Source organism: Myotis yumanensis, unplaced genomic scaffold (assembly GCF_028538775.1).
Source record: "Myotis yumanensis isolate MYYU_CA2020_CCGP unplaced genomic scaffold, mMyoYum1.0.hap1 SCAF_10, whole genome shotgun sequence".
NCBI classification, from domain to species: Eukaryota; Metazoa; Chordata; class Mammalia; order Chiroptera; family Vespertilionidae; genus Myotis; species Myotis yumanensis.
Window position 1 is genome coordinate 1,827,162 of NW_027223761.1, and position 23,611 is coordinate 1,850,772.

General features: G+C 63.9%; 1 protein-coding gene across 3 annotated transcripts; it reads left to right on the forward strand.

The window, feature by feature from the left end:
- Positions 1 to 1,097: 1,097 nt before the first annotated feature.
- On the forward strand, positions 1,098 to 22,313 carry CTTN (cortactin). 3 transcript variants are annotated; one of them, XM_070427150.1, is made up of 17 exons: positions 1,098 to 1,265; positions 5,333 to 5,413; positions 6,393 to 6,479; positions 6,607 to 6,680; positions 8,308 to 8,437; positions 10,846 to 10,956; positions 11,788 to 11,842; positions 12,773 to 12,883; positions 14,332 to 14,442; positions 14,790 to 14,900; positions 16,055 to 16,110; positions 16,330 to 16,399; positions 18,110 to 18,258; positions 19,466 to 19,561; positions 20,498 to 20,669; positions 20,739 to 20,810; positions 21,123 to 22,313. In XM_070427150.1, exons 3-17 carry the CDS (start codon positions 6,393 to 6,395, stop codon positions 21,257 to 21,259), a joined length of 1,542 nt encoding a protein of 513 aa, XP_070283251.1. In that variant the 5' UTR covers positions 1,098 to 1,265; positions 5,333 to 5,413; the 3' UTR covers positions 21,260 to 22,313. The 3 variants fall into 3 exon arrangements, with proteins under 3 accessions (XP_070283251.1, XP_070283252.1, XP_070283250.1); XM_070427151.1 differs by having other exon boundaries at positions 1,098 to 1,174; XM_070427149.1 differs by lacking the exon at positions 1,098 to 1,265 and having other exon boundaries at positions 19,472 to 19,561.
- The last annotated feature ends 1,298 nt before the right edge of the window (positions 22,314 to 23,611 follow it).

The window sequence follows — 23,611 nt, forward strand, 5'->3', positions numbered from 1 at the left end:
AGTGGCCACAGGGCCCTTCCTCCAGCGCCTCCGCAAAAGCTCTTCCCTCCTGACTAGTCTCCGCCCGGCGGCCTTCGGATCTCCACGCAAATGTTAATTTATTGGCCTAAACCCTAAAGGGACCTTGTCCGCTCTCCGGGAAGAGTTCAGGTCCCACCTCCTCCCCAGTGAAATCCCATGACGTCTTTGACCGTCTTCACAGCGTTTATCTGGTTTCCTCCGCCTGGATCTCCCTCCAGGCTGCCGGGGCCCGGAGGGCAAGGTCCACTTTTGTCCTACTGACCTTCTGTCCCTGACCGTATCTGGCCTTCTCTGGATGGATGGATGATTGATGGATGGAAGGATTGGTGGGTGGATGGATGGATGGATGATTGATGGATGGATTGGTGGGTGAATGGAGGGTGGATGTGTGGGATGATGGGTGGATGGATGGATGGATGGATGGATGAATGGCTGGAAGGGTTGGTGGATGAATGGAGGATAGACATGTGGGTAATGTGCGGATGGGGGGTGGAGGGTGGATGGGTGGGGGAGGGGTGGGTGGGGGATGGGTGGATGGATGGGTGGGGGATGGTGGGTGGGGGATGGTGGATGGATGGAAGGGGGATGGATGGGTGGGGGATGGTGGGTGGGGGATGGTTGGGGATGGACAGGCAAATGGATGGGTGGGTGGGGGATGGATGGAAGGGGGATGGTGGGTGGGGGAGGAATGGGTTGGGGATGGACAGGCAGATGGATGGGTGGGTGGGGATGGGTGGGGGAGGGATGGATAGATGGACAGGCAGACGGGTGGGTGGGGGAGGACGCCCGTCCGCTCAGTGGTTGGTGGTCAGTCACGGTGAGCGAGTCCTCGGGGCTCCAGGCCCGCACTGACCCCGCGCCCGGTCCTGGTCCCTCTCCCGGGGCGCAGGGCTCGGACCCCGGACCCCGGACCAAGGCCTGGACTGTCAGCAGCGGCGCTCGGCAGCCCCCTCCGCGCAGGCGCCCCGGGGGGCGGGGAGGGGGCGCAGCACCAGCTTCCGCGGCGGCGCCCCGAGTGGGCGGGGCGGGCCTTCCCGGGACCCGGATGCGGCCCCGCCCCCGCCGCGGAACCGGAAGTGGAGCGGCGCCGGGAGCGCCGGGAGAGACGGGCGTCGGAGCGGGAGCTGCGGCCGGGACGAGCCCTCGCGGGGCGGTGAGCGAGCGCGGCCTCCGCCGGCGGCCCGTCCCTCCTGCGCCTGGGGCGCCGCCGGCCCCGAAACGGGAAGGAAGCTGCGGTCGCCGAGGTCTGGCCGCTCTTCCGCTCGCGGTTTCGGGCGGGGGGGGGGGGCGCGGGCGAGGCTTCCCCGACCCGGGGCGGGCGGCGGGGGAGGGGCGGGAGGGGGCGGGGGGCGGTGGGGAGGGCGGGGGACGGGGGCCCGGGACCGAGGGAGGGCGGGGGGCGGTGGGGCGGGCGGGGGGCCCGGGACCGAGGGAGGGCGGGGGGGCGGGGCTGCGGGAGGAAGGGGGAGGACAGGGCCCGAGGGGAGGGCGCCGGGGTCGGAGGGGGAAGGGGCCGGAGGTCCGAGAAGGTGGAGGTAGGGAAGGGCCCTACGGAGAGGGGGTTCGGGACCGGGGCCAGGACCCGGGGGCTCAGGGGAGGGGTGGGCGGCCGCGGGTCGGGGGGGTCGGGGGGCCGGGCCCGAGGGTCGGGGGGCCGGGAGGGGGGCCGCACCTGCGGGACGTGTGCACCCAGGTCAGTGGACAGGCCGCCGGCGGAGCGCTCTGCACTGGGAGCCCCTGCGCGGGGGTCCCGCCGGGAGGCGCTTTCGGGTTTTTTCGGGTTTTCTCTGTGTTTTCCGTCCCGATCGTCTGCATCTCCCCGCGGGAGCTCCGTGCGGCCGGGGTCTCAGGTGCAGCCTGGGGACGGCGCCTCCTCCCGGCGCCCGTGGACGTGTCGCCTTGCGGGGGGGGGGGGGGGGTTCCACTCCCGCTCCCAGCCGCCTCTCCCCCCCGCCCCGCGCGTCCGGGCGCAGCTTCGACTTGGCCCCGGGCTACCCGTTGAGTCCGGACCGTCCATCCTCCACTCCCCCGGCTCCGGCCCCAGCCCCAGCCCCCAGCCGCGGGCCTGGAAGGGCTGTGGTCGCAGGGCCCCTCCCACCGGCCCGCATTCCCGGGGCGGACCGCGGTGAGTCACCGGCGCTGGAGCCGCCCGTCCCGCCTGGGAAACTCTGCCCCGGATGCCCCGGATGCCCGGCGCAGGCAGAGCCCAAAGGCGGCTCCCGGAGCGGGGGCCAGGCCCAGGGGCCTTGGGGTCCTTGGTCTCCATTCCCCCTGCAGCGGGCGGACTGGCCGGGAGCATTCGGTGACTTAGGGAAGCATCTGTCAGACACTTTCTAAAACATTTATTGGTTTTAGGGAGCGGGGGGTGGAGAGAGAGAGAGAAACGTCAGCTTGTGGTTCCACGGATCGATGCCTTCGTTCATTGTTGCTACTCGCTGCCCCGACCTGGATCCGACCAGACCGCAGCCTTGGCCTCTGCTGTGGGGACGCTGCTCTAACCCGCTGAGCCGCCACATGACAGATCCGGGCCTGGGGTCCCAGCCCTGCGGTAGTTGCTCAGAAAGAGGCCGAGTGAGTGGCAGTTCCCAGTGTCCTGGGCCTGGAGGCCCCACGGGCTGGTCTTCCCTGTGGTCAGGTCTCTATGTGGTCAGGTGCCACTGGTATTTGAGGAAACGGAGTGAATGTGCCCGTGGCAGGGGGAGGGTGTCCTCTGAGTGCAGAGGGGATGGCCCTGCGGTGACGGTGACGGTTTCGGCTTTGGCTGCGTGTCCTCCGGTGTCTGCTCTGCACAGTGAGGTTAATGGGAAGCGGGCTCTGCGTGTAACGCTCCCCGCGGGGGACTGCCTCCCTCGCACTCGCACCCTCTCACCTTGTCCTGTGCCGCGGGCCGGGACGGTCTACCGTTCGTGTGTGAGTGGCGGGCGCAGTATTCGTCTTGAACTGTTCTTTGGTAGCAGCTGGACGGAGACCTCATTCCATACCACACACTCCCCCACGTACTGGTCCAGTCCACTCGTGTTTCCTCTCGTCAGAGTTGTCCCAGCCTCTCCACAATCAATTTAGGTCAATTTTATCACCTCAGAGAGAAACCGGGTAACCCGCACCCCCACTCCCCCAACACGAGGTGAATGTACTCTTCGTCTCTGCAGACTCCCCGGTTCTGGACGTTTCGTAGCGGTGGGCTGTGTGACACGGGGCCGCTAGCGTCTGGCTTCGCTCACATGCGTGTTCCCGGGCCGTCCATGTTGCAGCGTGTCAGGACTTCCCTGCTTTTTTTGCCAAGTGTCCTGCACTGTGCACGGAGCGGCGCTGCGTCCTCCGTGACCTGCCGTTGGGGTTGCTTTCTCTGTGGCCTCGGAGTCCTGCGGCCGCGAGCATCCTGGGCACGCTGCGTGGACGGACGGCAGTTTCACTCCTCCTGGGCGGCCACCCGGGGTCGGGGTCGGGTAGTAACTCCACGTTGAGCTTTTGAGCAACTGCCAGCCTGTTTTTATTTGATGTTCCCAGCAGCAACACGGGGGCTTCTGGTGTACGCAGTCCTTCCTAGACCTGCCTGCTTTCTTTTTATTTTTTAAGATAAGGGAGAGGGAGAGAGAGAGAGAAACATCAGTGATGAGAGAGAATCATCAGCCGGCTGCTTCCTGAATGCCCCCCAGTGGGGATCAAGCCGGCCACCCGGGCCTGTGCCGTGACCGGGAACTGTGACCTCCGAACTGTGACCTCCGGGTTCATGGTCGTTGTTCAGCCCCTGAGCACAGCACCGGCTCCCCTGCCCCTGGTTTCAGGTGTGCAGGGGTCTGGTTGTGATTGGCATTTCCTCGGTGGTTAATGACACTGAGTGTCGTTTCGGGGGCTTATTATCCATTTCAGAGTCTTTGGGGAGATGCCTGTTTAGGCTTTAAAATGTGGCTGCCTGTCCTTTCGGTCACTGAGGGTAGAGTTCTGTGTGGCCTTGGCACTCCGGCGCTTCCCTGGAAGCACTCAGGTTGACATTGTGTCCAGCTTACTTTTCCTCTTCCCTCTCCTGCTTCCTCTAGGACAGCGGTTCTCAACCTGTGGGTCGCAACCCCTTTGGGGGTCGAACGACCCTTTCACAGGGGTCGCCTAAGACCATCAGAAAACACATATAATTACATACTGTTTTTGTGATTAATCACTATGCTTTATGTTCAATTTGTAACAATGAAAATACATCCTGCATATCAAATGTTTACATGACGATTCATAACAGTAGCAACATGACAGTGATGAAGTAGCCACGAAAATAATTTGATGGTTGGGTCACAACAACATGAGGAGCTGTATTAAAGGGTCGCGGCATGAGGAAGGTTGAGAAGCTCTGCTCTAGGACCTGTTGCCAAAGTCAAGGTTATGGAGATCTGTGCCTTTGTTTTCATAGTCTTGGCTCAGACATTTAGCTACACGTGTGAGTGAGTTTTTGTGTATGGTGTGAGGTAGGGGTCGGCGGGGGCGTTATCTTTGGATCCAAAGAGCACCCAGGGTTTCCATTTTTCTAGCAGCTATTTTTGTGCTTTTATTTTTAAATTTAAAATGTTGAGAAGGTAATGAATTGTGGTAGAACTGAGCCTGTCACAGGTGGCTCCTGGGTAATTTGTAGATGCTGGCCAATGGCAGTGGTCACTGCAGTGCCAGGGACGTACAGAGCAGCCCACACAAGTCTGGGTCTCTAGAGGGGGCTGGGGAGGAAGAGGAGTGAACTGTAGGGTCAGGACCTCAGCAGGACACAGTGTGGGGAGGCCAGCAGGGCCATCCCTGCAGGGGCCAGTTGCCACCAGCTGCCTGAGACCGGCTTGTTCCTGGGCGGGGATTTCGTGCATCTGCTCTGTGCTGCCCAGCGGTGCGGTGCCGTCGGGGCCTGGGGAGTCGGGGCCTTGATCTCCGTGCACTAACCAGATCCGGCCTTGGGGATGCAGCCAGTTCTCTGCGCCCTGAGTCGCCCCGCTGTTGCGTCTCCCCGCCACGTAGATCCCTTCGGGGAGTGCCTTCCTCCGTCGTGGCCCCCTAAGCCGCAGCGATGAGGTGCGCTGTCTTTAGCGGTGTCGTAGGTGTGGGTGAACGGAACCTGGAAGACCCCTGGGTGACAGCAGGCGCCGGGTGCTGGCGGGAGGCGGTCCTGTAGGTTTGCGAGAAGCGCTCACAGCCACAGCTTCGCAGGGAGCTCGGGGGTGAGGAAGTGCAGGTCTCGTCCTGCTTTGAGGTTCCGGTGAAACCTCGCCATTAGGGGTGTCAGAGGTGCTGGCCGGGAGCGCCTGCGGACAGAGAGACACCCTTCTCCGTAACCTCTTCACAGGCGGACTCGGCGCCGGATGCCCGGGACCTGCTGTTCCCACAGAGTTCTCTGAGCAGCGTCCATCTTCCCCCGGAAAGAAAGGTGTGTGCTGTGCGCAGTTCCTGCCCAGCCCCCCCGGCGGGCGAGGGCACCCCGTCCCGGGATATGTCCTCCCGCTGGGTTCTCAGGGGTCAGACAATGTTTTCCAAAATTCCCTTGTTTAACAAAGAAAGTTAAGTTCCCAGGGAGGCCCTTGGTTTGAAAGGGGGGAGGAGGACAGGGCTGAGCTGCCTCTTCCCCACCCCCTGGAAGGCGTGGAGCCCCGAGGCATGGCCTCCAGCCCCGCTCACGTGCAGGGAGGAAGGGGGGGAAGGCCAGGCTCTGCACCGGTGCCTGTGCCTGGGGGGTCTGAGCAGCATGAGGCAGAGCCGTGCTCTTACCTTGGCCTAGGCAGCGGCCTCCTGCTTCTCGGCAGAGACTGGCCCTGGGATCTGACCTCGGCCTCAGTGGTTGGAGCCGCGGGAGCCGCCGGCCACTGGTGCGCGCCCCTGGGAGGCAGATACATGCACCTCGCAGCTGCTGCTTCATTTTCTAATTTTTACTTTTTTAAAGTATGTTTTTATTGATTTCAGAGAGGGAGAGAGAGATGGAAACATCCACGATGAGAGAGGATCATGGATGGGCTGCCTCCTGCACACCCCACACTGGGGATCGAGCCGTGACCTCCTGGCTCACTGGTTGATGCTCAACCACCAAAGTCACGCGGCCGGGCCAGATGTGGGTTCTGATGTGGAAGGACGTGCACACGGGCTTTTGTTTTCCAGAAGGTTTCTCACTTGGTCTGAAGCCAGACCATTTCTGGGTGTTTCTGATGCCGCTGGACCGCCGTGATGGCCGTGGTCACGCCCTTTGTGTCATTTCGTTGCCACCCAGTGGTTCAGGCGCAGGGATGACGAGGGCCCTCTGGTCCCAGCGCTCCCAGCCCTCCGGGCGTGTTAGGGCCGTGTTAGGGCCGTGGTGGTCCTGGCAGAGCGCACGGTGGCCTCTGCCGCTCCCGGCCCTGACCCGCTCTGCCCTGCAGATGTGGAAGGCTTCGGCGGGCCACGCCGTGTCCATCAGCCAGGACGATGGCGGTGCCGACGACTGGGAAACGGACCCCGATTTCGAGGTGAGTCCCCGCTCCACCCCACTTCCTTGTCCTGAGCGGGACTCCTGAGGCTTTAGTCCGGGTGCTTCCTGGTCTGTGTGTCTCAGCCCAGGCCCTGGATTCACGCGTCACTTACCTTTTCTTTCAGAACGACGTCAGTGAGAAGGAGCAGAGGTGGGGCGCCAAGACCGTGCAGGGGTCTGGGCACCAGGAGCACATCAAGTAAGAGACTTTCTTAGTGTTGGCATGAAGCGGGCCTGCAGGATGGTGGGGTGAAGCGGGCCCCGCGGGACGGTGGGTGATGTGGGCCCCGCGGGACGGTGGGGTGATGTGGGCCCCGCGGGACGGTGGGTGATGTGGGCCCCGCAGGTGAAGTGTAGTCACCTCGCTGATTGACCGTGGGAGCCCTCGGACGTTAGAACTGGTTTTGTTTTATCTCGTAGACGAATGAGAGACGTGATGTGTGCGCCTATGCATACGTGCACGTGGGCACATACATTTGTACACACACACCCGTGGGGCCACGTGTCGTGTGGCTTCTGTTGAGACGCCGCTAACCCGGCTCAGCCGAGTGCAGGTTTCTCACCCGGGAGAGGCCTTGGGCCCCGAGACCTGAAGCACCTTCTCCCTGACTTTAACAGTTTTATTCCTTTGTCCTTGGGCGTCGGGGTGCCGAGGGCGGAATCCAAGCCTGTGTCCTGTGAGCCGCTCAGTGTAGGGGAGCCCAGGTGCCCTTGCTCCTGGCGGCCCCCCCGACCGCCGCTCTGCGCGTGGTTCTCATCAGGAGATGCTGGTGGAAGGAACTTCAAGCGCGCCCCAACTTCACTGCCACTGTGCTGGTTCAGGGGGACCCTCCCTTCCCTGAGCGCGGGTGCCGTCTGGCCAGGCGACTTGCTAGGGTCATTGGAGGGGGAGCTGGCCTTGCTTGGCGGTGCCCTCACAGCGCATCACCCACGGGAGGAGTGTCCAGTGCGGCTGTCAGACACGGTCCCCTCCTGGACGCACGCCACCCCGGCCCGGAAGCCCCTTCGCCATGTCCAGGGCAGGGCAGGTGGGAGGCACTGGGCTGGGTGCTGACTCAGGTGCTGGTCCACGGTGTTGGGTCATGGGCTGTGGGTTAGGCTGAGCCCTGATTGGTTAAGTCGCCCATCCTTGTCTCGTTCTGTCCCTGTGGCGTGGAGGCGTGTTGGGTTGGCTGGAACTCAGAGGACACGTGGGGAGGGGGACAGCCCTCAGTGCGGGGCCTGCAGGGTTTTGATAACGTTGCTGTGTCTTGGTCGGGGAGGTGTGGGTGTGGTGTCCCCCGGGCAGGAGCCCTGGGTGAGGTGGCTTAGCCTCTCGGGCCTCCTGGTGGGACAGCTGCAGGGGCTCCGTCCCTGGCGTCCCAGTAACCAGTGCCTTTTAGACCGTCACCTCCGCAGCCCTGCGCTGCGCCTGCGAATGTGGGAAGAGCTGGGGTCAAGGGAGGCTATCAGCCATGTCCCTGGGCTCCCAGCAGGGCCCCAGGTCACGTGGGGGGGCACGTCTGACCGCTTCCTCCTCTGCCCAGCGACGCTTACAGCCAGTCTCCTGGCCAGTCCCCAGTCAAGGCGAGGGCTCTGCTCGTGGGACAAGGAACGGGCATGTTTCAGGGCAGCCACGTTCACGTGTTGGGATGCGCCGTGTGGTCCCGATCTGTTCCCCTGGGCAGCCTTGCATGGGACTAGGAACTGCCCACGCCTGGGCCCCGGCAGGACCATAGGGAGGGCAGGTGGGGAGCCCCGGCCGCTGCCTGTCCTGTGTGTCTGAGGAGGAAGGGTGCACACAGCTCTGACACCCCTCCCCACCCCCCCCCCCGCCCTGCCTGCAGCATCCACAAGCTGAGGGAGAACGTGTACCAGGAGCACCGCAGCCTCAAGGAGAAGGAGCTGGCGACGGGCCCCAGGGCCTCGCACGGCTACGGGGGCAAGTTCGGCGTGGAGCAGGACAGGATGGACAAGGTGAGCGCCGCGGCCTCGGGCGGTCCTGGCCTGTCCTGACCGCGCACCGATGGCAGAGCCGTCCCTCACACCCGTTCGTGAGAACACGCTCGGAGGCCATGGCTGAGGGTGCGATGTGCCGAAAGCAGCAGCGCCGATCGCCTTACCGCCCGCGCTCGCTGTGGGGATGTCCTCTCAGGCCCCGAGGGGCAGGCGAGGCCTGAGGGCAGGGAGGCCCAGCTCTGGGACAGGCCCAGAATTGGGCCCCAGGAGTTGGCGTCACACCACCCGTAGTTCCGCGTGTGGCCTACCTTGTGCCACACGGGGGGTGGGACAGAAACAAACAGCCCCGGGACCTCGGTCACGTCCCGGCCACAGTGCAGCTGGCGGCGTGCTGATGCCCTGCGTGCACTCAGTGGCCTTCCGAGAGCGCCTGGCCCTGGGCGCGAGGTCACTGCCCACGGGTGGGGGGGGGCGCACTCCCTGTGGGAGCCGTGGGCAGGCCAGTGCTAGTTCCTGGTGCCTGCAGGGCCGGTGAGCGCTTCAGCGAGGACGGTGCTGGGCGTGGGGCAGCTCAGGAGGGTCGCGTCCCCCTGAGAGGACCGTGGGCTGTCGGGGGGCCTCCCCGGTCGGGCAGCTCTTTCTGGTTTGTTGGTCCCGGTGGAGGCAGCCCGACCTGGGCAGCGTGAGCCGAGCTGACCAGAGATCGCCTCCGTCGCTGTGAGGAGGCTCGGCGGGTGTCGGGTTCTCTGTAATTCCACGCCTGTCGCCGGGCCCGGCTCGGGTTCAGTGTCCCGGCTGTGTCACCGTGCACGCTGTCACCCAGAGCAGATACGGGGCTGTGGGCCCCAAACCACGTCCAGGATTAGCCGGCTGCAGGAAGGAGACAGGGACGGCGGGCGGTGCCTGTCACTCAGAGTCCCGGGGCCCAGGCCGGGGAAGGGGAGCAGCGTCATCGTGGATTCTAGAACAGTCTGTGGCTTTCAGTGGCGTGAGCAGGCAGCCCCATGTGTTTACAGATAAATCCCCCAGAATCAAAAAGAATAAGCCAATTTGGGGACGCACGGGTGTGAGGAGCGTGGATGAGGCACGAGCGGCCGGTCGCTGTCCACACCGCAGTCCACGTGTACGCGCTTCCTCGGGTCCAAGGCGCCGTGTGCACACGCCGGACCACGCCTCAGCCCCGTCCTGGACCCGGGGCCCCGCAGCCCTGCCAGGCTGACAGCCTCTGGTCAGGAGATTGGGGAGTCTGTCCGTGAGAAAGCGGGGCTCGCCGGCTGTCGCCCTGGCCACGCTTCCAGACCGTTTTCTACACTTCTGTGCGGCGAGGGTCATGCCGGGGCTGCTGTGGGTGTTCTGCGTGGACAGTCCCTGCCCCCGAGGTGGCAGAGCCGTGGGTCCCAGGCACGGCCGTTGGCTGCGGGCGTCAGAGCCGCCTGGGAAGCGATGACAGTGGTGGCGCCGATGGTTCAGGGAGACCTGCTGCCCCGGATGCGGGAGGGGTCGCTCCAGGTGCCTGCGGGCGTCAGCAGTGGGGCTGCCCGCGCTCGCTGGGCCTGCTCTCAGCTCTGCTGGCCGCAGGCGGAGGGTGTCTGGTGGGCCTCGGGCAGGTCCTCTGTCCCAGGCAGCCGTGGGGCCACTGCCCAAGCCGTGGCACTTCCTGCGGTGACCTGCACCGCGTCCCATGTCAGCCACGTCACGTGTCCTCGCCGTCCCTGAGGGGGTCCATGACTGCTGTGCTCTGGCCGGGGAGCCGGCTGGGGATTGAGCGGGCCTGGGGCCGCTGGGTTGGGGAGTGACGCTTCCCGCTTACGGGCCCTGGGTCTGAAGCAGCTGCTGACGGGCCCTCGAATTCAGGAGTGGCGCAGACCCCACATAAGGGCAGGTGTGGCTTCAGCAGGAGCTTTCCTTCCAGAGGCCAGGTATGGGGGTCCCCCACGGGGGGAGGCGTGTGGAAGGCCGGGGTTCACTGCTTGGCAGACAAGGGTGACGGTGAGCAGGTGGCCGAGCTGGCTTCTGTGCCAGTGGGGATGGCCGCGCTGTGACCGGCCTGCCGTGCCTGTGGGTGGCGCACGTTCAGTCGCCGCTGGCTGGGTACGGACTGAGTACAGCGCGTGCCTGTTTCTGTGTGTCACGGAGTGAGTGTTTTTGTTTTGATTCTGGGGTCACGTGGCGTGAAAATGCCCCCCTTGAGCAAAGTGGCTGTGTTGCCCAGTCTCCCTGGAGACCGTGGGCGCTGCAGGCTGCTGGTTCCTGGGCGGGGCCTGGCCTCAGCGCCCTGTCTTCACGCCCAGTCCTGCCAGAGCCCCCCTGGCCTCCCCGTCAGGGTGTCTCAGTGAGGAACCCCACAGCACCAATGGGCGGCCCCACTTAGAATGGGCGCGGGGCGTGGCATGGAGGTGGCCTAAGGCTGCTCTTGCTCCTTCCAGTCGGCCGTCGGCCACGAGTACCAGTCGAAGCTGTCCAAGCACTGCTCGCAGGTCGACTCCGTCCGCGGCTTCGGAGGCAAGTTTGGAGTCCAGGTGGACAGAGTGGACCAGGTGAGTGGTGTGTCGGGAGCCAGGGACAGCTCCTCCAGGTCGGCCTCGCTGCCCGCCGCGCGGTGTCCTCTGGGCCGGTGAGGTGACACGGAGCAGCTCCCGAGCCTGGCCTGCATTCCCGGCTCTGAGGTGACAGCTGGGGCCAGAGGCTGCAGAAACCCTGCATTGCGTCTGCCCTCCTCCCCCCACCCCGTCACTCCCCCACCCTCCACCCGATGGACCAGGGGCACCGGGGCCCCTTAGATCTGCCCAGGAATGTGCCAGCGGGGCCATCTCTGCCCACCCTCCCTGCGGATGGCGCTGTGCTCGGCATGGGATGCGGGGCTGCTGCTCTGGGCCCCGGCCGCCGTCTGGTGGCTTCGTCAGCCCGTTTCACGTCCCAGCGCTCGAGAACCTGGGTCTGGAGCGGGATGTCGGTCCGCCCGCCCCAATTAGGTGTGGTCTGTGAGACGGAGCTAGTGCCCGTCTCCTGGGCTGTGCGCGGGGCGCCCTGTGCCCGTGGTCAGGGTTAGCGCTGCTCTGGGCAGAGCTCGCCTGAGAAGCGGGTCTGTGCGGCGGGGCATCTCCCGAGGGCGGCGAGGGTGTGGAGCCGTGAGTGCAGCAGCGCCCCTGCGGCCCGCAGCCCACAGCTTGGCCCCGGCAGCTCGCAGGGCTGGGTGGAGCCCTGTGTGGGAGGCAGGCCCAACACCAGCGCTTTGTGCATTAGGTCTGCACTGGCTCAGGGAATCCACGTCCAAAAAGTGTGGTTTGTCTTTAAGCGTCTCTGCGGTATTGTGGAGTCACAGTAACTGGAGACATTTAAAAACGCATTTCCCTTTTCCTGGCCCGCAGTCGGCTGTCGGCTTTGAGTACCAGGGGAAGACAGAGAAGCACGCCTCCCAGAAAGGTAGGATGGGGAGGCGGGTGCGGCAGGGCAGCCCTGGGCGGGGCAGGCGGTCTCCTCCTGGGAGGGAGGGTCACGTGGGATGCTGTGGCGCCGAGGCCCCCGCCACGTGCGGTGCTGTGCGGCTCCCACGAAGCCCTTCGTCCGAGCGCAGGGCCCCACGACGCCTGCCTCCGTCTCTGGGCAGTGCCGCCCCCTGGGCCCATCCTGACGTCACTGCACTGCTCGGCCTCTAACGGGTGTGGGCTGGAGTCCTAGGTCAGGCTCCTCTCAGAGCTTTGTTTATTTTTATTATTTTTTAATTTTCATTTGTTTAATCCTCACCTGAGGCTATTTTTCCACTGATTTTTAGAGAGAGTGAACGGGAGGGAGGGGAGAGAGAGAAACAGTGACGTGAGAGAGAGACGTTGATTGGCCCCCTTCTGCACATGCCCCACACGGGCTGGGGATCAAATCTGCAAGCAGGTGCGCGCCCTTGACCAGGAATCAAGCCCAACACTCTTTGGTGTGCGGGCCGACACTCGAACCCTGAGCAGCACCGGCCAGGGCAAGAGCCATTTCTAAGAGCCCAAGCGTGTCGCTTCCTCACAGCACTTGTAGGCTCCTCCTGCCTCGTGTGTGTCAGCAGGTGACCAGGGACGTGCGCTCGGGGTGTGGATGCGGCAGTCCAGCCGGGCATGGACGTGTGGGGTGGGCGGGCTGCTTCTGGAAGGCCTCTGTGCAGCTTTCTGTACACGCCGATGTTTCCACGTGGCCTGCGGCTTCTTCGCTGACGGCGGAGGGACCTGGCGGCCTGGTGTCCAGTGTCACTCGTGTAACACTGGGTGGCCTCTTGTGCATTTTAGAATGTGTGCTCGGCCTCTTGGTAACTCATACCCCGACTTAGCTTAACCCCAGCGACAGTGTCCTGTCATCGGGCTCCTGTCTCCCCAGACTACTCGAGTGGCTTTGGCGGCAAGTACGGCGTGCAGGCCGACCGCGTGGACAAGAGCGCGGTGGGCTTTGACTACCAGGGCAAGACGGAGAAGCACGAGTCCCAGAAAGGTGCGTCCGCACCGCCCGGGGAGTGTCCTCCCGCCCACCGCCCACCGGGAGCTGCCCTCGAGGCCTTGGCAGAGTGCTTGCCAGCTCTGGTTCTTTCCCGGCCAGCGTAGTAGGTTCACTGCGTTTTCACAACGGCTTAGTCGTCCATGTGTGACAGTTTCGTCATTGTTTAATGTGTCCTCTTTGAGTGGAGAATTTAGGTTATTTCCAATTAAGAAATACGTATTTATATATTTAACTATATATACATTTAAACATATTTTTATTACTTTCAGAGAGGAAGGGAGAGGGAGATAGAAACATCAGTGATGAGAGACGAATGATCGGCTGCCTCCTGCACGCCCCCCACTGGGGATCGAGCTCGCAACCCAGGCCTGTGCCCTTGACCGGAATTGAATCGTGACCTCCTGGTTCATAAGTTGATGCTCAACCCCGGAGCCATGCGGGCCGGGCTCCAATTTTTTGATGTTGAGAATGGAACGAAGTGAATGTTTTCACCCCTGGATCTGACACGCACGTGGTCACTCAGAAGAACACCTTGACTTTAAACTGTCCACCGCTGTGCCGGGCTGTCCCAGGACCTTGCTGGCTTCCCTTCCCTGGAGGCCCCGCCGGGTCAGCTGGGAGCTGTCACCGGGGCCTCTGTCGGGGCTGACCCTCCCCCTGCAGGCACTGCTGGCGGGCCTTGTGCGGCCCTTGTTTTGTTGGCCGGCACGTTCACATTTTAAAATGTATTTTCTCCTTTTTTTTTGCATGTTTACATTTGAAAAATAATTGCCAACATTTAAAAATGGGGCATTTAAATCTTTAAAAAAACATTTTTTTAAAAAGAAGCAAAACCAGCACGGGCAGCACCAGGCAGCGTTTCTCTGGGGACACGGCTGTGGGCCCTCTACCTGCTCCGGTCACTTTCGCTTCGCCCGCCCCCCACGCAGCCTCTGCCATGCCCGTGTCCTCCCGTCTCTCCTGGCGCCCGTGCGCCTTGGCCTGTGTGTGCTGCGAATCGGACCTGCTGTTCGGTCCCGGCCAGCGCTGCTCACCTTCTCCCTGCAGCTGGGGTAGCACAGGCCAACATGAGGGGACCTGGGGTCTGCAGCAGCCCCGCTCCCAGAGGGCTTTGTTCCTGGCGCTCGGCCCCATCGTGTGCCCGGTGCCGTGGGCTCCTGTGGAGCAGGAACTGCTCCCAGGACTCAGCCTGGCGCAGAGCTGAGGCTGAGCGAGTGCTCAGGGTGTCCTGTCCCCTCCACGGTGCAGCACAGGCCACTGTGGCTGCCGCTCAGGCTGTGCCATGAGCGACCGCTTCCTGCCCCTGGGGCGAGGGTGCTGCAGGTGCCAACGTGCCCGCTGCTGCCGCTGCCGTTCCTGTTGCTCGGTGGAGCCTGGGCATCTCCCGTCGTCCGGGGCCAGGGCCTGAGGGCTGAGACGCGCTCACTGTGCCTTGTTCTCAGATTACTCCAAAGGCTTTGGCGGCAAGTACGGCATCGACAAGGACAAGGTGGACAAGAGCGCCGTCGGCTTCGAGTATCAAGGCAAAACGGAGAAGCACGAGTCCCAGAAAGGTGCCCGCCTCTCCTCCCTGTCCCGGCAGCGGGAACGAGCACGGAGCCTCGGCCCAGCCCGCGGCCGGAGCAGACGCCCTCCTGTGGGCCTGGCAGCCTCAGACAGGCCGCCCCGCCTGCACACCGGGGGCTGGACTCTGGTCCCGGCTTGGGCGTGCCCGTGGTCCTGCTGCAGGTTGGGTTGCTTCCCGGGGTCCCCAGGAGGCCGCCTGTAGGGACCCCCAGGTGGCCAGAGACCTGGAGGAGCGGGCGGTCGGGCGGTGGTTCACGTTCTATGCGCTGGAACGGGCGCCCACCCTGGCCCTCGCTGCCGTTGGCTCACGCGGCCGTGCTCTGTCGTCACGCAGACTACGCGCGAGGCTTCGGGGGGAAGTTCGGGGTGCAGACGGACCGGCAGGACAAGTGCGCGCTGGGCTGGGACCACCAGGAGAAGCCCGAGCTGCACGACTCCCAGAAAGGTACGTCTCCGCGCTGTGCGCCCTGAGCTCCTGTCGCCGTGGCGTCCTCTTCCCTCTTGGGGTTGCCCTACGCCTCCCAGTTTTGAGGAAACTCTGGCCGCTGTAGCGATGGCCCTGGCCCCCAACTCCCCACTCCGCTTGGTCATCGCCCGAGGCGTGTCCTGCGCTGGGTTCTGCCCTGGCGGTGCAGCCGCAGTTGGTGCAGGGCCACACCTCCTGTCCCGACTCTGCTGGAACAGCCTGTCACGGAGGCAGCACGGCCCCCATGTCCCACCTCGAGCCACCTCTCCACACGCAGAGTCCTGCCCTCTGCTCTGCAGCATGGGGGTCGGGGGGGGCGGGGCGGCTAGAAAGCCCGGGGAGCGGGAGCGGCTCCCGCGCTGTCCACGCAGCTCCTGCTGTGGTCAGGTCGGGGCCAGCTCCCACCGAGAATCCGGGAGCCCTGAGGCCGGCGCCCCTTCCTCCGGGGCCTGCAGACCCGACTGCCTCCTCGTTTCCCCGCCGGCGCTGTGGATGTTCGGTGTCAGGCTGGCGCCGAGGCAGACGAGGGGCTGGTCCCAGAGGCCGGGCCCCTGTGCTGGAGGTTCCGGTTTCCGGTTAGGAGGAGAGAGCGCCGAGGCCCCGCTCCCTGTCTGGTGCCGGCATGTTGGGCGGCGTCTATGCGGGTCGCCTATGCCGAGGGGCCGTGACGCGTGCTCTGCCCCATCACCCCCCGCCTTTGGGGTTGGTGTGGTGAAGCGGCACCCCTGCTCCTGTCGAGGGGGTGTCCGGGCTCCCGCAGCCTCCTGCAGGCCTCGCCGGTGACCGGGGCCCGTGAGGCACCAGGGAGCCGCCTGTGCTCAGGCGGAGCCTCGATCTGGTTCGGTCCAACCCACCCCCGCGTGGTGCCCCGAGTGGGAGGTGTTTGCGGGAGGTGCCCTCTGACCCAGAGCCAGCATGGCCGGTGCAGGGAGGGCTCCCCGAGAGCACGGCCGAGCGGTGCATTGGGCAGGGGGCGGGCCCGTAGGCTCCACTCGGGCGAGCAGGTCAGTGCAGGGAGCGGAAGGCGCCTGTGGGCGCTCCTGCTCCTCCCGCTCTGGGTGCATTTGGGGCGGTTGCTGGGCTTGCTGTCGGCCGCCCTGCCCGCGCCCTGAGTCCGTGCTGTGCCGTTTCAGACTACTCAAAGGGGTTCGGCGGCAAGTACGGGGTGCAGAAGGACCGCATGGACAAGGTGAGCCTCTGGGCCGGGTGCTCCTCTTCCCAGCTGTGTTCCCAGAAGGGCAGGCGTTCCGGTTGGGGGCGTGGGCACCTGCTGGGCGGCAGCTCACAGGGACGGGTCCCTGCAGAGCCTCTGGGGCCGTTGGGCCCAGGATGGCCGTGGGAGCGGGAGGTTCCTAGCTGAGGGGGTGGGGCGCGGGTCCTGCCCTCTGACCTCCGTCCCGTCTTGTAGAATGCCTCCACCTTCGAGGATGTGGCCAAGGTGCCCTCCACGTACCAGAAGACGGTCCCTGTGGAAGCAGGTGAGCCAGGCCTGGTGTCCCAGGAGGACGGAGGGCAGAGCAGCGGGGAGAACGGGGGCGGAGGCTGGGGGTGCGGCTGCTGGGAGCTTCCGGGAGGTTGACTCCCTCTGGCGGCCGGTCCCGCAGGCCGGGCACCTTTTGGGCACAGCACGCAGCTCCGGGCAGTGGGACTCGGCAGGGGTTGTCCCAAGTGGAGCTGGGTCAGCTGTGGTCCGCAGGGGCCTCTTCCCAGCCGGGACCAGGTTCAGGCGGGGCCCTCGGTCCTGCAGCCCCGCTGGCCAGCCGAGCCTGCGAGCCGTGGCTCGTGCACCCGCCATGAGCCGCGACCTCTCCTCCCGCGAGGGCCCTGGAGCAGGCTCACAGGGTCTGTCCTCCGAGTGAGGCTGCGTGAAGGCCTCCTGCCGCCCGGGGGCCGTGGGGCAGTTCAGTGCTGGGGCTGCGCCCCAAAGTGCACAGTTTATTTGGGGAGAAGGGACTGTGACAGGAAGTGGTCAATTACACCAGGAGACAGGTCTTCCAGGTCCCGGAGTGTCTGCGCACGTCTCCGGCTCTGCTGGGTGAAAATTCACTTTTGTTAACTCGCTTAATGATGATACAACTATCACATAATAATTATGTGGGTTTTTTTAAAAGTTTTTTTTTTCTTAGAGAAAAAGGAGAGGGAGAGATAGAAACATCAATGATGAGAAATGATGGGCTGCCTCCTGCACGCCTCCTACTGGGGACTGAGCCCACAACCCAGGCTATGCCCTGACCAGGAATTGAACCCTGACCTCCTGGCTCCTGGCTCCTGGCTCCTGGGTCAACCGCTGAGCACACCATCCAGGCAAAGCCTTTACATCTTAGTGATGCTCTTGATGCAAAAATAACCACAAACCAGCGATGCAGGAGGTGGCGTGCTGGGCGGCTCTGCAGACCTCAGGCGGAGGCAGCTGGCGTCCTGCAGCCGCGCCTGCGTGCAGCCTGCGCTTCAGGAGGAGGCTCTGGGCTCCCAGATGCACCCTGGGGAGAGGAGGTGCTCCCCGAGCTCGCAGGGCCTGTGGGGGGCCTCGGTGCCCCTGGCCGGCCCTCGTGGTGCCCGAGGCGTCCCCTGTGCAGGGTAGGGCACGTGCTCGCGTTGACAGCACCGGCTCTGAGTTACGCCGACCTGCCCAGCGCCGAGCTCCATCCCACGACAGACTGTGCTCGGTGACCCGATTGCTGGGTCAGGCGATGGCAGCTCCCAGAGCGGATGCCGTTTCCGGCGTTCCGGTTTTGCCGGGTTTTCCTGTTGACAATACCGTGGCTGTTTTCCTTGACTTGAGAGGCTGTTCGTTCGTTTGGGGGAAATGTCCGTCCCACACGTGCCGTCAGTGAGCCCAGCATGCAGCTCAGAGTCGCACACGTGTCTCCTCCAGACGCCCCAGCTCCCCCCTCTCCCCCCAAGGCATCCCTCGGGATTTGGGCTTCCCTCCCGAGTGTGCGGTTAGAACACAGTGACGTTTGGAATATAAGACGCGACAAACCCCAGGCTCCTGGTGTCCCGGGATGGACTGTGCAGGGGGCGCGGTGCAGGCTGGGCCTCAGGGCGCGGGGAGCCAGCAGCTGGGGCCTCCTTGTGGGTCGGCTCAGGGCTGCTGGTTCCCGTGGACTGGTCACCCGCACCGGACGTCCATCCCGGGCGTTGGCGGTGTCTGGCGTCAGAGGGAAACCTGTCCCCGCCCCCTGTAGCCAACAGCAAGACGAGCAGCATCAGAGCCAACTTCGAAAACCTGGCCCAGGAGAAGGAGCAGGAGGACCGGCGGCGGGCGGAGGCCGAGCGGGCGCAGAGGATGGCCCGCGAGAGGCAGGAGCAGGAGGAGGCGCGCAGGCAGCTGGACGTGAGTGAGGGACGCGGCCGGCTGCTCGCTCTCCCCTTCCTCTGCGGTTCCCACTGTCCCCTCTGAGTGTCTGCCTGGGTGCAGCCTCTCCTGTGGCGGGTGACACGGCCTGGCCGGCCGAGCCCAGGAGCACCTCCCGCTTCACGCCTTTCCTCCCGGCTGCTGCCCTTTGACATACAGAGATAGAAACATCAATGATGAGAAATGATGGGCTGCCTCCTGCACGCCCCCTACTCGGGACCGAACCCACAACCCAGGCTATGTTACAGGATCTGGGATTGGACGTCAGCATCTTGAGGGGCTCTTCCTCTGTCCTCCACAGTCCGCCCTCTGGACCCCAAAGATTCACGTCCGTTGCGTGGAAAATACATTCACCCCATTTAAAATATTTTTTCTTTTTAATCCTCACCTGAGGATGTTTTCTCCATTGCTTTTTAGAGAGAATGGAAGGGAGGAATGGAGGGGGAAGAGAGAGAGACATCAACGTGAGAGAGACACATCGAATGGTTGCCTCCCGCACTCAGACTGCACCCGACCAGGGCCAGGAATCAAACCTGCAACCCAGGTACATGCCCTCGACCCCGAATCGAGCCCGCAACCTCTTGGTGCATGGCTGTCACTCTAACTACAGAGCCACACCGGCCAGGGCCATTCACCCCGTTTTAAATGTGTTTTTATTGATTTTTAGACAGAGAGGGAGAGGGAGAGAGAGAGAAACATCAATGATGAGCGAGGCATCGACCAGCTGCCTCCTGCTCTCGCCCCCCATTGGTGATCAAGCCCCAAATCCAGGCATGTGCCCTAATGGGGAATTGAACTGTGACCTCCTGGTTCATGGGTCGATGCTTAACCACTGAGCCACTCAGGCTGGGCCATTCACCCCATTTTAAAGTCCCTAAAAGTCTCAGTTGGTTATAGCGTTGCAGCATCAGCCAGCGCACAGCTCCCACCGTCTGAGTCACTGGGTGTGGGTGGGGTCCCGGGCCTCGCGGTCACGTGCGTCACCTTCCCGACCAATAACAAAGCAGGTTCCTGTGGTGGCGGCAGAAGGGCTGTGGCTGCAGGGCCTCCCGAGAGCTCACTGCCCCGGTGCCCTCCCCGAGAAGCACACTTGCTCCTAACGCCTGCTCTTCGCTCTGGGGGGTTGGTGTCTGGCTCACATGTGACCTCCCGGGGACCGGTGCGCTCTGACCGCCGCTCCTCTCAGTTGCAGGAGCAAGCGCGCGTCCAGAGGCAGAGCCCACCGGCCTCCCCCACCCCCCAGCCGGCTCCGGAGAGGCCGCCCTCCAGCCCCGTCTATGAGGTTGGTGTCACTCAGTCTGCAGATGATCTGACTCCCCAGGGACACCCTGCCCAGCTCGGTCCTTCGCGCCCTGGTCGCTGGAGACAGCCGTCTGCCTCTCTCCCTCCCCCTCCACCTCAGGGGGCCTACTAGCTCCCCTCCAGTCACGCCCGAACCCCGTCCTCTGTCCCCGAGACCACTGTCCAGGTCCTCGCACCTGTCTCCGCCCACCACTCAGCGGGCCTTGAGTCGCAAGGGCCTAACGCTAGCGAAGCTCAGAGGCGCAGGGGACTCGGACCGGGAGCCCTGCGGGACGGGGCAGGGGCTGGGCCTTTCTGTGAGGTGCTCCCTCGGCGCACGGCTGTGAGCCCCACGCCCTCTCTACCCCCCAGTCGGCTCCCCATCCCGGGAAATGTGCCCCAAGCACTTGAACCCTTGAGTGGCTCCAGCGTCCGACCCGGAGGTGGTGCCCTCTTTCCGTCGCCTCCTCAGCGGCTCACATGGGCCGGCCCAGCCACACTGGTCACCTCCCATCAAAAGTCCGTGCCTGGCACGGCTCTCACCGAGCTCTGTGACCCCTTCCTCTCACCACCAGGGTGCCCTCGGGGACCCTGGTCACAATCACTGATCACAGCGTGGAGTTCAGAGCTCCGTGGGCCCAGGGTCACGGTGCTTGTGAGCGTGGCATGGACCCCAGCTCGTTGGTCTCTCCCTGCCTCCCCCGCAGCCAATGGGGCGGCCCCAGAGGTCTGGGCCTGCAGAGGAGCGGCCCACCTGCCGTGGCTCAGCTGCAGGGCGTGGGTGTGGGGTGGGGGCTGGGTGTGGGGTCACCGGCCCTCAGCACTGCTCTGCAGGGGCGGCCCAGCTGCCCCTCCTCGGGCCGCCTGTTCTCAGCCCCGGGACTGAGGTCAGTGTCAGGACCCGGAGGCTGAGAAGCGCCCCGCTGGCTCCCCCCAGGACGCCGTTTCCATGAAGGCCGAGCCCAGCTACAGAGGCCCCGTGAGCGAGCCTGAGCCCGTGTACAGCAGGGAGGCCACCGGCTACCGGGAGGCCGGTGGCCAGCAGGGCCCGGCCTACACCCCCGAGGCCGTCTACACATCCACGGAGGCCCCCGGCCACTACCCAGAAGGTAAGGCTGCTGCTCGCTCGGGGAGGGCGCCTGCCGCACCCGCGCTCACACCGAGTCCGCTGTTTCCAGAGGAGAACACCTACGATGAGTACGAGAACGACCTCGGGATCACGGCCATCGCCCTGTACGACTACCAGGCTGGTGAGGCCCCGCCCCCGCCTCCGAGGGGCCCCGCTTTAGGGCATTATTACAGTGTTTCAAAGTCATTTCACTTTAAATAGTTTGTTACAGAAATTCTACCTCTCCATGTAGACACACACGCACACACGCGCACGCACACACACACACACACACACACCCTTCAGTTTTCCCAAACAGTTCGAGGTCTGAAGCTTCAGTTGCCTGGGTGCCCCTGTCCCCTCATGACCCCAGCCCTCCAGGTGGGGGGCCACGGGCAGCCTCCTCCTCGGGGCAGGGAGCCCTGAGACTCACTGTCCCCTGCCTCCTCCCCAGCGGGCGATGACGAGATCTCATTCGACCCCGACGACATCATCACCAACATCGAGATGATCGACGACGGCTGGTGGCGCGGGCTGTGCAAGGGCAGGTACGGGCTCTTCCCGGCCAACTACGTGGAGCTGCGGCAGTAGGCGCCGCCCGGCCCGGCCCGCCACATCGCCCTTCTTGGGGTTCGGGCGGGAGGGGAGGCTCCGTATTGCTTTTATATTTAATATTCCCGCCGACGCTTTTGGAAATGTTTATGCCACAGAATTTGCTAATATATTGTAATCATGTTCCTTGGGAGGACTTGGGGTTGTTTTTATGCATTGGAGGTGTTTTCTTTTGCCAAATTGCTGTCACATTGGAGCCACTTTGGGAACCTTAGTCCCTCTGAGTACTTGCTGTCCTCGCCCCATGGTCAGTGGGAGACCCCGGCACGAACTCGAGACCTTTCATTTCATCGCTGCTCAGTGACACCCTGGGGTGTCAGGGGTCCCTGTCCCCGGAGGAGGGATGGGCCCCGGAGACACTCCCAATTGAGGGAAACTCTAGAAAGCACGTGAGCTTCAGTGTCCGGTGGACACGCCCACGTGTGCGCCTAAAGTCCTCCAGGACATGAGCTTAGCGACGGCCCCGCCTTTGTCCCGTGTCTCCCTGTCTCGCCCTGGGTCCCCACCTCCTCATGCCTCTGCCTGTCCCCGAGCTGCGAGCTGCGTGGCACCTGCCCCTTAGAGACTGCCCTCCCCGATCTCCAGCTCGGCCACAGGACGGCCGGGCCTGGATGCTGCCCTGGCTGGCCGCGCGCGGGCACGTGTCTGCTGTGCAGAAGTGGCCGCTTGGCCGTGGGAGGCAGGCGCTCCTCGGGAGGGCGGCGAGCTGTTTGCCAAAGGATCGGCCTAAACGACCGAAGTGCGATGCATCGACGCGGCTGAAAATGGGGAGCGACGAGCCGTGCTCTGACCAGGACACTCCGGGGCCACCCGCCGCCCGCCGAGCCCGGGGCAGCCTGTCGCAGGCCTGGAGAGCGCGGTGGTGGGCGGCGGGGCTGGCGGCGTTTCCTTCCGGGCGTTTCCGCAGCATCCGCTCCACCGCTCGGTTGGGTTTCCGTGCAGTTGTGTCTGAGTTTCTGTAGCGCACCTCATAGGTATGATTTTTTTAAATTAAATATTCAAAATAAACTTTTTTTGATCCACTTGCTGCTGACTCGCTTTGGCATTTGGTCCTTTTGTTCCCCTGGGGGGTGGCCACCCTGTCGGCTTCCCAGCTCCCGACCCCGACCCGGCGGTGACCCCGCTGTCAGCTCTGGGCAGCTGAGGCAATGGGGTTCCTTTCCTTTGGGCACAGCGAGCACCAGAGGAAGGGGCCTGGCCGCACGTTACTAAGCAGGAGGTAGGGCTGGGCTCCTCCCACTCAGACCAACCCCCCCCCCCCCCCCCCAAGTGCAGCTGGGCCCGGGAAAGGAGCGGCCTCGGAAAATGGAAAAAGGGCGGGTGAGTGCCTGTGACCCAGTTCCACTGGAGGCCCAGGCCCCAGAGCAGGCGGGGCCTGTGCGCAGCAGCACTGCTCACGGCCGCCAGCAGGGGGAGCCAGCCCAGCGCGCTCCATCCCTGGAGCATTGCTGAGCCTCGGAAGGGATGGAGGGATGCGGCCCTGACATACACGCTCCAACACGATGCCCTTGAAACATTCTGCGAGTGAACAACGCAGACCCCAGGGCCACGAGTGGGGTTTACTTACATGAAAGGCCAGAATAGCACCTCCACAGAGACAGGAAGTAGGCCAGGGTCGCCTGGGCTGGGACTGGGGAAAAGGAGAGCGAAGCTAGTGGGGACGGGCTGTCAGCGTTAGGGCGTCCTGCAACACGGAAGGACTCTGCACCCTAAACTGCGCAGCGAGGACACCACTGGCCACTTGTGACCCCACCCACCAGTGACCCCTGCTCCCTCTGCCCCTAACAGCCCAGCTCTGCTCCTGGCAGCACCGAGCCCAGCTCCCCGCCCCCTTCCCAAGGCTGCTGGCGTCGAGGGGTGGCTCACAGACTGTCGTGGCCGATGACGTTGCGGACATTTCTGGGAAAGTGCTGGCTTCTCTGACAAAGGGGCCGACAGCCGCCACGGCCCCTCCTTCCTGCCTGGGGGAAGGGGTGGGGCGTGGAGTGGCAGCAGCCTGTGTTGCTGTGAGGCTGCGACGTGAGGGTCAGGCTGGAGGACCTTAGACCGGACACTGTTGAGCTGTCAGACCAAGCCAGGGACCCCCACTTCGCGCCCTGTCACCCACCCACTTCTCCTCCACCTGCTGATTGGAGAAGGTTCTGTTGTAGGTGCCGGGGCAGGTTCCTGCCCTCCGGGAACTTACACTTTGTGTCGTGGAAAGAATAAAGCACTATTTGTCTAAGTGGCCTGTCACTGGGTGGGGTTTCTGTTATTTGTAGCCAAACACATTATCAATGAATACAACTTTAACATTTTAAATACATTTTGTTGTTAATCCTCACCTGAGGA

Bases quoted from the DNA above. Each gene is read 5' to 3' on its own strand.
- CTTN (XM_070427150.1), top strand. From the start codon at position 6,393: ATGTGGAAGGCTTCGGCGGGCCACGCCGTGTCCATCAGCCAGGACGAT. The intron at 12,884-14,331 runs GTGCGTCCGCAC...CCTTGTTCTCAG, and splicing joins GAAGCACGAGTCCCAGAAAG to ATTACTCCAAAGGCTTTGGC. The intron at 14,443-14,789 runs GTGCCCGCCTCT...GTCGTCACGCAG, and splicing joins GAAGCACGAGTCCCAGAAAG to ACTACGCGCGAGGCTTCGGG.